Here is a 13,685-nt window from a genome sequence, read left to right on the forward strand (position 1 = left end):
GCGAATGGGGCCCAGACTAAGGAGGATATGGTTAAACTGATTGTACTGGAGCAACTGTATGAACATTGCCCATCCGACCTGAGGATATGGTTGGGGGACAAAAAGCCAGAGGAACTGCAGAGTGCAGGGCAGCTGGCCGACGAGTTTGTGGACAGCCAGTCAGGGGGTAGAAAGGAGGAGTCCCAAAGGAATAAGCCCACCATGATACCGAGAGAGAGTGACCCTGGGCCCTCCCCAGGGCCGGCTCCAGGCACCAGCCGACCAAGCACGTGCTTGGGGCGGCACCTTAGAAGGGGCGGCCAATGTTGGGGTGGCGGGGGGCGCTTGCGGTGGTTTTTTTTGTTTTGTTTTGTTTTGGCCGGGCAGCATGGGAGGTGTTTCGGCGGCGCAGCGCTGGGGGAGGCGGGGGCTTCGGCAGCCCGGTCTGGCGCTCCAGGGGATTGGGCGGCATGGCGCAGCAGCAGGGGTTTGGGCAGCCCGGCGCAGCGCTCGGGGGGGTTTGGACGGTCCGGCCCGGCCCAGCGCTCGGGGTGGGGGTTTGGACGGCCCGGCGCAGCGCTTGGGGGGTTTGGACGGTCCGGCCCAGCCCGGCGCTCGGGGTGGGGGTTTGGGCGGCCCGGCGCAGTGCTCGGGGGGTTTGGGTGGCCCGGCGGGTTTGGGTGGCCCGGCGCGACACTCGGGGCGGGGGGTTGGGCAGCCCAGTGCTGGGGGGTGGGGGGGGTTGACGGCACGGCGCTCGGGGGGGTGGGTGTGTGTTACGGCGGGGCGGCGCTCTTCTTTTTTGCCTGGGGCGGCAAAAAAGTTAGAGCCAGCCCTGGCCCTCCCAAAGGGGGAATGTGGAGAACCCCCTCCCAAGGGGAACAATCGGCATCAGAACCAACCGACCGGCTCGAGGGGACCAACGGGACATGAGCTGCTATTACTGTGGCCAGAGAGGTCACATACGGATCCAGTGCCCCAAGCTCAAGGACAGACTGAGCAAATCAAACCCTCACAGGGTTAACTGGGTAGGGACCCAGCCGGAGGAGGGGCAGGCTTCCCAGGCAGGGGGGGCTGGCAGCTTATCAACTGCTCAAGAGGGAGGAGAGCTCCAGGCCAGCTCCTCTGGGGGGCTGGATGCTCCGGACACCAGGTTCTCCGTTTATAGGGTGGGCGCGGGGCGATCCCTGCGGAGCGAGTGCCTTGTTCCCCTGGAGGTGGATGGGAGGAAGGTCAATGGATACTGGGACACGGGCGCTGAGGTGACGCTGGCCCGGCCCGAGGTGGTAGCTCCAGATCAGGTGATGCCCAATACCTACCTGACCCTGATGGGTGTGGGTGGGACCCCATTCAAGGTGCCCGTGGCGAGGGTACATCTGAAATGGGGGGCCAAGGAGGGCCCCAAGGACGTGGGGGTGCACCACCATTTGCCCACTGAGGTGTTGATGGGGGGTGACCTAGAGGATTGGCCAAGCAACCCCCAGAACGCCCTAGTCATGAGCCGTAGCCAGAGCCGGCGAGGGGCACGATGCCCTGACCTCGGGAAGGGTACCTTATCAGAGGCGCAGGACCCCACCCTGGTGGGGAGGAAGTGCCAAAGGAAGGCAGCTGGTGGTCCCCCAGAAGTATCGCCGCAAGCTACTGTACCTGGCCCATGACATCCCTCTCTCAGGACACCAGGGAATCTGGCGCACCAGACAGAGGCTGCTACAGAACTTTTACTGGCCTGGAGTCTTTACTACAGTCCGACAGTACTGCCGATCCTGTGATCCCTGTCAGAGGGTGGGGAAGGCCCGGGACAAGGGGAAAGCAGCTTTGAGACCTTTGCCTATCATAGAGGAGCCTTTCCAGAAGGTGGCTGTGGACATAGTGGGGCCTCTAAGCAAAACGACCTGGTCGGGGAAGAAATACATCCTGGTGGTAGTAGATTTCACTACCTGCTACCCCGAGGCAGTGGCCTTATCTTCCATTGAAGCAGACACCGTGGCAGATGCACTGCGGACTATTTTCAGCCGAGTGGGGTTCCCCAAGGAAGTCTTGACAGACCAAGGATACAACTTCATGTCGGCCCTGCTCCGGTGCTTGTGGGAGAAATGTGGGATCTGGCACATCTGGGCCTCAGCATATCACCCCCAATCCAACGGGCTGGTGGAGAGGTTCAATGGAACTCTAAAGATGATGCTGAAAACCTTTATGAACCAGCACCCGCAGGATTGGGACAAGTACTTACCTCACCTGCTGTTCGCATACAGGGAAGTGCCCCAGGAGTCTACCAGGTTTTTGCATTTCAAACTGTTATATGGAAGAAGGATAAGGGGGCCCCTGGATCTGATGAGAGACGAATGGGAGGGGAAGGCCACTCCCGATGGAGAATCTGTGATGGAATACGTCTTGACTTACCGAGAAAGACTTGCTGAGCTCATGGGCTTGGCCAAGGAGAATCTGGCCAGGTGATGGTTCTCATCCCCGTGAGGAAAAACAAACTATAGACTGCCTGGGAAGGCCCTTTCAAGGTTGTCAAGCAACTAAATGAGGTAAACTATGTGGTGGAGCTGTCGAACCGGGCACACCACCCCCGGGTGTACCATGTGAATATGATGAAGCCATATTATGACGGGGAATGTGGTGTTGGCCATGTGTGGACATTGGGAGGAGCAGGGAGATGACCCTTTAGTAGATTTATTCCCTGAGACAAGAGCTGGCTCCTCCCTCTCTGAGCAGCTAACACCTGCCCAGCAAGCTGAGATCAGAGGGGTGCTGCATCTGTATCGACAGCTGTTTTCCAACCAGCCTGGACTCACTAATCTGACTGTCCACCGGGTGCAGACAGGATCGCACCTGCCTATAAGATGCTCCTCCTTCTGAGTCACAGGGAAAACTGCTCAAGACCTGGAAAGAGAGGTCAGGGAGATGCTGGCTTTGGGGGTGATCCAGCCATCTTCCAGCCCTTGGGCCTCGCCAGTGGAGCTGGTCCCCAAAAAGGACAGGTCGATCCGGTTCTGTGTGGACTATCGGAAGCTTAATGCCATCACCGTGTCTGATGCTTACCCCATGCCCAGGCCTGACGAGCTCCTAGACAAGCTGGGAGGAGCTCACTACCTTACCACCATGGATCTTACAAAGGACTACTGGCAAGTGCCGCTGGATGCCGATGCCAGGCTGAAATCTGACTTTATCACCCTTCTGGGGCTCCATGAGTTCCTGGCCCTGCCTTTCGGCCTCAAGGGAGCACCGGCCACCTTCCAGCGCCTGTGGATCAGCTACTGAGGGGGATGGAGAGTTTTGCCGTGGCGTATATTGATGACATCTGTGTCTTTAGCCAGACCTGGGGGGACCACGTGTCCCAGGTTAGACAAGTGCTGGACCGACTCCAGGAGGCTGGGCTGACCATAATGGCTGAGAAGTGGAAGGTGGGGATGGCTGAAGTATTTTACCTGGGCCATTGGGTGGGGAGCGGCTGCCTAAAGCCAGAACCAGCCAAAGTGGAGGTGATCAGAGACTGGCCCGCCCCGCAAACCAAAAAGCAGGTCCAGGCCTTTATTGGAATGGCGGGGTACTATCGAAGGTTCGTGCCCCACTTTAGCTCCATAGCCGTCCCCATCACTGAGCTATGCAAGAAGGGGAAGCCAGACAAGGTGGTCTGGACCGAGCAGTGCCAGGAGGCTCTCTGGGCGCTGAAGGAGGCTCTGGTCAGTGGCCCAGTTCTGGCAAACCCAGACTTTGACAAGCCCTTTATGGTGTTCACCGACGCCTCAGACTGGGGGCGGTGCTAATGCAGGAGGATGAAAAGGGGGAGAGACACCCCATCGTGTACCTGAGCAAGAAGTTGCTACCCCGGGAGCAAAACTACGCTACCATCGAGAAGGAATGCCTGGCCATGGTGTGGGCCCTTGAGAAACTCCAGCCATATCTCTTTGGGCGACACTTCACCATGTACACCGACCACTCTCCCCTGACCTGGCTACACCAGATGAAAGGAGCCAACGCCAAGCTCCTGAGGTGGAGGATTATGACATGGACGTGGTCCATGTGAAGGGAAGTGCCAACCTGATAGCGGACGCGTTGTCCCGGAGAGGGGGCCCTGAACTTCCCCAGGTCACTGGTCAGAGTGACCCCACTCAGTTCAGTCTCGAAGGGGGGAGAGATGTGACGGAGCAGGGAGTGGGGATGATTGACTTGGGGATGTTGCATGGGAATTTTACTGGGACTGTCTGCATTGGTGATGGGATATCAGGGGGTGACTTCACTTGAAGGACGGTACCTGAGCATGTAACCTGAGCCAGGAGGGGGCTGGGGCCAGGTGACACCTTCTGCCCAGGAAACTGGACAAAGGCTGGAGGAGGAGACGGCTGGAGGGGGTTTCACTTTGGAGCTGGCTGGGGAAACGGAGACCCAGGGCTGGGGTCTAGGCTCCCTGTCCCCCAAGATGCACTGAACTGAGGGGGTCCTGTTCTCTGTACCTACAAGACCTGTCTTGATCTGTGTTCCTGTCGTCTAATAAACCTTCTGTGTTACCGGCTGGCTGAGAGTCCCGGTGAATTGCAGAAAGTGGGGGTGCAGGGCCCTGACTCCTCCACACTCTGTGACACCCCCCCAGGGTCCCTCTGACCACCTTGCCCTCTGCCCCCATATCCTCCCCAAGACTCCCATCACCTAGCCCCTCTGACCCCTGTTCTAAGGAACCCTGTGGCAGGCCCTCAGAGTCTGGGGGGCGGGTAGCTGGGACTGGGGCAGGGGGCGAGAATGGGCTGGAGAGCAGCTCCCTGGAGCCAGGACCCCCAGGCCCTCGCCGTGAGAAGGGTGGAGGGGAAAGGAGCTCGGGGGTGACCCGGGGCTGAGCTGTCCCTCGGTTCCCGTGGGAGACATCTGGGCCCAGCCCGCACATAGCACTCACCGTTGGAGGCCGTGAAATCAATGGCGACTGTGAAATTCAGCTGTGTCCTGCGGAGGCAGGAGGAGAGAGTGAGAGAGCGCTCCCTCAGCTCCCCAACAACGCGTTCCCAGCTCCCCTCCCCCCTCCCCAGCCCTGCTCCCCACCCCACTCCCCTCAACCCCGCTCCGCTCCCCCAGCCCTGCTCCCCTCAACTCTGTTGCCCTTCCCCCACCCTGCTCCTCCAGCCCCACTCCCCTCAATCCCGCTCCCCCAGCCCTGCTCCCCTCAATCCCGCTCCCTTCCCCCAGCCCTGCTCCCCCAGCCCCACTCCCCTCAATCCCGCTCCCCCAGCCCTGCTCCCCTCAATCCCGCTCCCCTCCCCCAGCCCCGCTCCCCTCAATCCCGCTCCCTTCCCCCAGCCCTGCTCCCCCAACCCCACTCCCCTCAACCCTGCTCCCCTCAACTCTGTTGCCCTTCCCCCAGCCCTGCTCCCCCACCCCACTCCCCTCAGCCCCGCTCCCTTCCCCCAGCCCTACTCCCCTCAACTCTGTTGCCCTTCCCCCACCCTCCTCCCCCAGCCCCACTCCTCCCCAAACCCCGTTCCCCTCCCCCCACCCCACTCAACCCTGCTCCCCTCGCTCGCCTCCCTCAACCTCACTCCCCTCCCCAAACTATGCTGCTCCAGCACCCCTCCCCCACCCACCACCCTCCCATCCCCCAAACTCCCCTTACTCCAGCCCCCCCTTCCCAGCCCCCGCAGACCCCTGCCACCCCTCCCCCCAACACCAGCAGCACCGGTTCCCTCTCCTGCTCTCTACTAGCTCTTCCCACCTCCCGCCCGCTGTCCCCTGCCCCTCGGAGGCCATGGCCCGTCTCCCCGCACAGCGGGGGCTGCCAGCAGCGGGTGCACAAGTCCCTCGGGGCTCCGTGCGGGAGGCTGGGCCAGGGCCATGGGGGCATGGTGGGCGGGGGGGTGGGGAACAAACCCCAAAGGGGCTGAGGAGTGCAGGGGTTTGAACAGAACTGCCTGGCGGGCGCGTGCAGCGGGGGTCCCTGGCACCCGCTCACCCGCCTCGGATGTAATCCACAAAGGTGAACTCGGACTCCACAGCGAAGGAGAGAAGGGTCACCTGCCGGAGACAGAACGTCAGAGCCCGCCAAGACAGCCCCCCGAGACAGGCCCCCCTCCCCACTGACAGACCCCCGAGACAGACCCTTGAGACAGCCCCCTGAGATAGGCCCCCCTCCCTACAGACAGCTCCCCAAAACAGCCCCCCCACAGACAGCCCCCCAAGACAGGGCCCCCCCTCCCCACAGACAGCCCCCCGAGACAGACCCTTGAGACAGCCCCCTTAGATAGGCCCCCCTCCCTACAAACAGTCCCCTGAGACAGCCCCCCGAGACAGACCCCCCCCCACAGACAGACCCTCGAGACAGGCCCCCCTTCCCACAGACAGCCCCCCGAGACAGGGCCCTGATACAGCTCCCTGAGATAGGCCCCCCCTCCCTACAGACAGCCCCCTGAGACAGCCCCCCCACAGAGCCCCCCAATACAGCTCCCTGAGATAGGCCCCCCCTCCCTACAGACAGCCCCCAGAGACAGACCCCCACTCTCCCAAGAGACAGGCCCCCATGAGATAGCCCCCTGAGACAGGACCCTGCTCTCCCCAGAGACAGCCCCCCCTGAGACAGGACCCCTGAGACAGGACCCCAGAATCAGACACCCCGAGACAGCCCCACGTGACAGGCCCCCGCTCTCCCCAGAGACAGACCCCCCAAGACAGGTTCCCCCTGAGACAGGGCCCGCCTCTGCCCAGAGACAGGCCCCCAGAGAGACATCTAGAGACAGTTACTGGAAACAGAATGTCAGAGACCACCCTCCGGACAGACCCCCCAACAGACCTCTGCCCCTCCACATAGAGACCCCCCAAATACCCCGTCTCCCCAGTAACCCCCAAAGAAACCCTCCCCCACTCTGCAGGGAGACAGAGCTGGAGACACCCCTCTCCTGTCCCCCCAGGACAGACAGAGGCTGCAGGGCAGGCGCAGGGGTCGTCGGAGCTGAAGGGAGGGAGCCGTGAGGTGCGTCACCAAGGGGGCAGGGGGCAGCATGCAGTGGGCAAGGGGCAAAGAGGGAGTTGGGGGCACTGCCTGGCCTGGGGGGGCGTGCATTCCTTCAGGGGCTCCGGCAGGTTTCACTCACCGTTCCAGAGTTGATGTATTTCTTCTTCTTGCATTTCTTCTTTGGATTTAACACCTGACGGAACCAGAGGAATAGTTCAGGGACCCCAACATCAGCACACACACCCCAGGTGTTCCTGACAGCCCCCCCAGCCGCCAGCCCCCCAGGTGTTCCTGACAGCCCCGCCCCGGGGAACCAGCCGCTCTGTGCTGCCAGCCCCACTGGCAGTTCCTGACAGTCCCCCACCATGCTGCCAGCCCCCGCAGCTGCTCCTGACAGCACCCCCATATCGTCACCCCTGGCTGTTCCTGACAGCGCCCCCCGGCCGCCAGCCCCCCCCCCCCGCCGTTCCTGAGAACCACCCCCCTGGGTTGCCAGCCCCCCCCCAGGCTGCAACCCCCCCAGCCGTTCCCAACAGCCCCCCTGGGCCGACAGCCCCGTGGCCATTCCTGACAGCCCCCCTTTGCTGCCAGCCCCCCAGGCTGTTCCTGAGACACCCCCCCATACTACCAGCTGCCCTGTACCGCCAGCCCTGCTGGCCGTTCCTGATGGCCCCCCCTGGGCTGCCATCTCCCCCAGCCATTCCAGACAGCCCCCTCTTTGCTGCCAGTTAAATTCCCAAGCCCAGAATCTCGCCTGGATTCTAACCCTGCAGCAAACGCCATGTGAGTGAGGCCCCCACGAGAGCCGCCAGTCCGGGCAAACGCCTGCCAGCCCAGAGCTGCCCACTGGGAGAACTCCTCCATGCCCCTGAGCTGGCCCAGGCCCCGAACCCCAGTGGGGCTGAGCCGGGCGTGGGGGGAACCAGGAGAGCTGGGCAGCAGCAGGCCTCACCTCGTAGACTGTGAACTGGCTCTGAGCGCGGGAAAGCTCCCGGTAGCTCGTGGCAAACTCCCCGATGAAATCGTGGCTGTGTGCAGAGAACGAGCACAAGGCAGGCATTAGTGGGCAGCACGGATACTCACTCAGCCTGTAGTGGGGGGAGAGGGCACAGGGGGCCTTGCCCACTATAACCTGGCACACCATGGGCAGAGCCTGGGAGACAGCCCCCTACTCTGACCTCTCAACCCCACTCCCCTCCCAGAGCCGGGGAGAGAACCCAGGAGTCCTGGCTCCCATTCCCCCCTGCTCTGACCTCTCAACCCCACTCCCCTCCCAGAGCTGGGGACAGAACCCAGGAGTCCTGGCTCCCAGCCCCCCCTGCTCTAACCTACCAGCCCCCACTCTCCTCCCAGAGCTGGGGACAGAACCCAGGAGTCCTGGCTCCCAGCCCCCCTGCTCTAACCACTAGACCCTACTCCCCTCCCAGAACCAGGGAGAGCCCTGCTGGGCGTGGTGCTGTCCCATCTAGTGGCACTGAGATCACTTGGAGATTAATGAGTCTGCTCCAGCCTTAGCTAAGGGCTGTGTAGCTTTTAACTCATCCAGTAGAGGCTCATGCCTTTAGCTCACGGGGTCTGTCACCGTTACACAGGGAGAGAACCCAGGAGTCCTGGCTCCCAGCCCCCCTGATCCAACTCACTAGACCCCACTCTGCTCCCAGGGCTGGGGAGAGAACCCAGGAGTCCTGGCTCCCAGCCCCCCTGCTCTAACCCACCGGCCCCCACTCCCCTCCCAGAGCCAGGGAGGGAACCCAGGAGTCCTGGCTCCCAGCCCAGTGCCCACTAGCCCTTGCTCACAGGCAGGGCAGAAAGGGGGTGGCTGGAAAATGAGAGAAGGGGCAGCCCTGGTGCCCAGACACAGGAGCCTTCCAGCAGGCAGCCCCAGCAGGGCGGAGAGGTGGGGCCCAGCGGGTAGGGGCAGGAACCCAGCCAGGCCAAGGGCTGCTCCCGCTCGCTCTGGACAGACTCAGGGACTGGCTCCCTGTGCCCCAGAGCTTGGAGGCTGGCTGAGGAGACCCACTGGCTGCAGGGTGTCCAGGAGAGCAGTGGCATGGGCACAGGCAGCAGCCCAGGGTGAGCCCAGGGAGAGCAAGGGGGAGGGAGTTATGGCCAGGGCAGACCAAGGATCAGGCCTAAGGCCAGACAGTAGCTGGACGGGGGGGGGACAGGCACTGGGGACGTGCCCCCGCCTGCCCCTGGGCTCCTCACGGCCTGGTCCCACCTTCCATCCCGGTCCCAGTCGTACACGTCTATCTTCACCGTCCTGAAATACAAATGCAGGCAGCAGGTTAGCGAGCACCCAGGATGGGCCTGGAGAGCCCCGGGGGCCTGGCACCCCATGCTTCCCCCTCCCCGCCCCCGGGTCCCCACTGGGGCCCTGCTCCCCCTCCCCTGTCCCCACCCCCGGGCCCCCGCTCCCCCAGCCCTCCCCCACTCCTCTGCCGGGGCCCTGTTCCCCCAGTCCCCCATCCCTGCCCCCACTGGGCCCCCACTCCCCAATCTCCACCCCCGGGCCCCCACTCCTCTGCTGGGGCCCTGTTCCCCATCCCCGCCCCCAGGGCTCCCGCTCCCCCATCCCCCACTCCTCCACTGGGGCCCTGTTTCCCCACTCCCCCATCCCCACCCACGCTCCCCCATCCCTTCCCCCACTCCCCAGCTGGGGCCCTGCTGCCCTGCTTCCATCCCCTCCCCTGCCAGGGATCCACTCCCCTGTCCTCGCCCCCAAGGCCCCACTCCCCCATCCCTGCCCCCACATCCCTGCTGGGGCCCCGCTCCCCCATCCCCGCCCATGGGTCCCCACTCCCCCATCCCTCCCCCACTCCTCCACCGGGGCCCTGTTCCTCCATCCCTGCCCCCTGCTCGGCCATCCCCTCCCCTGCTCCCAGAGCCCCGCTTGGCCATCCCCTTCCCAACTCCCCCATCCCTGCCCCCAGGGCCCTGCTCCACCATCCCCTCCTCCTCCCCCAGGCCAAGCCCCTCCTGCCCCCACAGGACTGGCCCAGAGAGCTGCCCCTCCCCCAGGGCCCTGCTGGGCCCCGGAGTTTGTGTGTCTGGGATCTGCCCGCGTTCTGGCTCTGTGCATGCAGCCCCCGGTGGCAGGGCAGGATAGACACGTATCTGGCTCCTGACCTGTCGTAGTCCCCGTTGCACAAGGCTCGCACGGGGATGGAGAACGACTGCCACACCGGGTTGAGTGTGTTTTTCACTACTTCTGTCTTGTGGCAAATCGTGAACCTGGAGGAGGCACCAGAGAAGTGGGGCTGAGGGCAGGCACTAGCAGGTAGGAACCCACCCCAGCTGCTCCTCGCTGGGCGCCTGCCCCATGCAGGGTGGGGCGTCGCACGGCCCCACACGTACGTGCCGTCCTCATTGCTGCGGTAGAAGACGAGGAAGGGGTCGGATTTCCCGAAGAAGTCCTTCTTGTCCAGCTTGTTGGCGCAGAGCTGCATGGTGACAATGTCCTAAAAGAAACGGACTCCATCAGGGTGGGGCGGGTCAGGATCCAGGCAGGGGGTGGATGGCGAGGGGCAGCTGCAGATGCAGGCAGGAGGGGCCTGCACCATGGTAGCCAAGCCCCCTGCTACCCCATCCTGCCCCCAACTCTACCAGTGCCCCCCATCCTGCCATCAGCCCCCTGCTACCCCATCCTGCCCCACAACTCTACCAGTGCCCCCGTCCTGCCATCAGCCCCCTGCTACCCCATCCTGCCCCACAACTCTACCAGTGCCCCCGTCCTGCCATCAGCCCCCTGCTACCCCATCCTGCCCCCCAACTCTACCAGTGCCCCCCGTCCTGCCATCAGCCCCCTGCTACCCCATCCTGCCCCCCAACTCTACCAGTGCCCCCCATCCTGCCATCAGCCCCCCATTACCACATCCTGCCCCTAACTCTACCAGTGCCCCCATCCTGCCATCAGCCCCCTGCTACCCCATCCTGCCGCCCAACTCTACCAGTGCCCCCCATCCTGCCATCAGCCCCCTGCTACCCCATCCTGCCCCACAACTCTACCAGTGCCCCCGTCCTGCCATCAGCCCGCTACCCCATCCTACCCCCCAACTCTACCAGTGCCCCCCGTCCTGCCATCAGCCCCCTGCTACCCCATCCTGCCCCCCAACTCTACCAGTGCCCCCCGTCCTGCCATCAGCCCCCTGCTACCCCATCCTGCCCCCCAACTCTACCAGTGCCCCCCGTCCTGCCATCAGCCCCCTGCTACCCCATCCTGCCCCCCAACTCTACCAGTGCCCCCCGTCCTGCCATCAGCCCCCTGCTACCCCATCCTGCCCCCCAACTCTACCAGTGCCCCCCGTCCTGCCATCAGCCCCCTGCTACCCCATCCTGCCCCACAACTCTACCAGTGCCCCCGTCCTGCCATCAGCCCCCTGCTACCCCATCCTGCCCCCAACTCTACCAGTTCCCCCCTGTGATGAAGTGGGACTGTTCTTAATGTTTCCTCTGAATACTGTAGGGGTGCCTCAGTTTCCCCTATGCATTTCTTAAGCCTCTAGGTGGTGGGATAAGGGGGTGTAATTGTTGCAGAGCAAAGGGCAGGCACTCTGTCTCCTGGCAACTAATGGCCGGGGCCCTTCTCCCCTGCAAGGTGATAGCTAAAGGTGTTGGAGAACAAAGGAATCAGGTGACCTCCTGGCCCAGGAAAGGAACAAAGCCCAGAGATCGAGGGGCTGGAGGGTGAGTCAGTCTGGGGCTGGCTGGGGACGTGGAGTGAGTACAGACGTGGGTGTCTGGCTCGCTGGGCCCCAGAATGGACCTGGCTGAGGGGTCCGGTTCACTGTACCTACAAGCTCTGTTTTAGACCATGTTCCTGTCATCGAATAAACCTCTGCGTTACTGGCTGGCTGAGAGTCACGTCTGACTGCGGAGTTGGGGGGCAGGACCCTCTGGCTTCCTCAGGACCCCGCCTGGGCGGACTCGCTGCGGGAAGCGCACGGAGGGGCAGAGGATGCTGAATGCTCCAAGGTCAGACCCAGGAAGGTGAAGCCGTGTGAGCTTCTTGCCCTGGGGACAGTCTGCTCCGAGAGAGGAGACTTCACCAGAGCCCTGCCCGGCTGCGTAGGGAGCAGCTCCAGCATCGCCCAGGGACTCCGTGACACCCCCATCCTGCCATCAGCCCCCTGCTACCCCATCCTGCCCCCAACTCTACCAGTGCCCCCGTCCTGCCATCAGCCCCCCGTTACCCCATCCTGCACCCCCAACTCTACCAGTGCCCCCCATCCTGCCATCAGCCCCCTGCTACCCCATCCTGCCCCCAACTCTACCAGTGCCCCTGTCCTGCCATCAGCCCCCCGTTACCCCATCCTGCCCCCAACTCTACCCGTGCCCCCATCCTGCCATCAGCCCCCTGCTACCCCATCCTGCCCCCAACTCTACCAGTGCCCCCGTCCTGCCATCAGCCCCCCGTTACCCCATCCTGCACCCCCAACTCTACCAGTGCCCCCCATCCTGCCATCAGCCCCCTGCTACCCCATCCTGCCCCCAACTCTACCAGTGCCCCTGTCCTGCCATCAGCCCCCCGTTACCCCATCCTGCACCCCCAACTCTACCCGTGCCCCCATCCTGCCATCAGCCCCCTGCTACCCCATCCTGCCCCCCAACTCTACCAGTGCCCCCCATCCTGCCATCAGCCCCCTGCTACTCCATCCTGTACGCCCAACCCTACCCGTGCCCCCCATCCTGCCATCAGCCCCCTGCTACCCCATCCTGCCCCCCAACTCTACCAGTGCCCCTGTCCTGCCATCAGCCCCCTGCTACCCCATCCTGCCCCCCAACTCTACCAGTGCCCCCGTCCTGCCATCAGCCCCCTGCTACCCCATCCTGCCCCCAACTCTACCAGTGCCCCTGTCCTGCCATCAGCCCCCTGCTACCCCATCCTGCCCCCAACTCTACCAGTGCCCCCGTCCTGCCATCAGCCCCCTGCTACCCCATCCTGCCCCCAACTCTACCAGTGCCCCCCATCCTGCCATCAGCCCCCTGCTACTCCATCCTGCCCCCAACTCTACCAGTGCCCCTGTCCTGCCATCAGCCCCCCGTTACCCCATCCTGCACCCCCAACTCTACCCGTGCCCCCATCCTGCCATCAGCCCCCTGCTACCCCATCCTGCCCCCCAACTCTACCAGTGCCCCCCATCCTGCCATCAGCCCCCTGCTACTCCATCCTGTACGCCCAACCCTACCCGTGCCCCCCATCCTGCCATCAGCCCCCTGCTACCCCATCCTGCCCCCCAACTCTACCAGTGCCCCTGTCCTGCCATCAGCCCCCTGCTACCCCATCCTGCCCCCCAACTCTACCAGTGCCCCCGTCCTGCCATCAGCCCCCTGCTACCCCATCCTGCCCCCAACTCTACCAGTGCCCCTGTCCTGCCATCAGCCCCCTGCTACCCCATCCTGCCCCCAACTCTACCAGTGCCCCCGTCCTGCCATCAGCCCCCTGCTACCCCATCCTGCCCCCAACTCTACCAGTGCCCCCCATCCTGCCATCAGCCCCCTGCTACTCCATCCTGTACGCCCAACTCTACCCGTGCCCCCCATCCTGCCATCAGCCCTCTGCTGCCCACACGACTAACTGGGCCCTGGGTCAGGGAGCCAGGGCCAGCCCAGGCCCCAGGCAGATGGCGTGTTCAGAGCCTGTAGGGCAGGCCCTGCCCGACCTGGGCCACCCCACTGACATGGGGAGAGCGGCGCCCTGCCCAGACCCATGCCTTCTCCACACGCACACCCCTTCGGCCCCCCAACACAGTCCCCCACGTACACATGC

General features: G+C 63.9%; 1 protein-coding gene across 2 annotated transcripts in view; it reads right to left on the reverse strand.

Moving 5' to 3' along the window:
* CPNE9 (copine family member 9) overlaps positions 1-13,685 on the reverse strand; it is a 46,036-nt gene that overhangs the window by 8,785 nt on the left and 23,566 nt on the right. For both annotated transcript variants that reach the window (XM_065407595.1, XM_065407594.1), the window contains 7 exons: positions 10,274-10,377; positions 10,046-10,150; positions 9,138-9,179; positions 7,869-7,944; positions 7,056-7,109; positions 5,921-5,982; positions 4,874-4,920 (listed from right to left, as the gene is read on the reverse strand). In XM_065407595.1, coding sequence (XP_065263667.1) covers positions 4,874-4,920; positions 5,921-5,982; positions 7,056-7,109; positions 7,869-7,944; positions 9,138-9,179; positions 10,046-10,150; positions 10,274-10,377 — 490 coding nt within the window. The remainder of the gene's footprint in view (positions 1-4,873; positions 4,921-5,920; positions 5,983-7,055; positions 7,110-7,868; positions 7,945-9,137; positions 9,180-10,045; positions 10,151-10,273; positions 10,378-13,685) is intronic.

Source organism: Emys orbicularis, chromosome 7 (genome assembly GCF_028017835.1).
Source record: "Emys orbicularis isolate rEmyOrb1 chromosome 7, rEmyOrb1.hap1, whole genome shotgun sequence".
Lineage (NCBI taxonomy): Eukaryota > Metazoa > Chordata > Testudines > Emydidae > Emys > Emys orbicularis.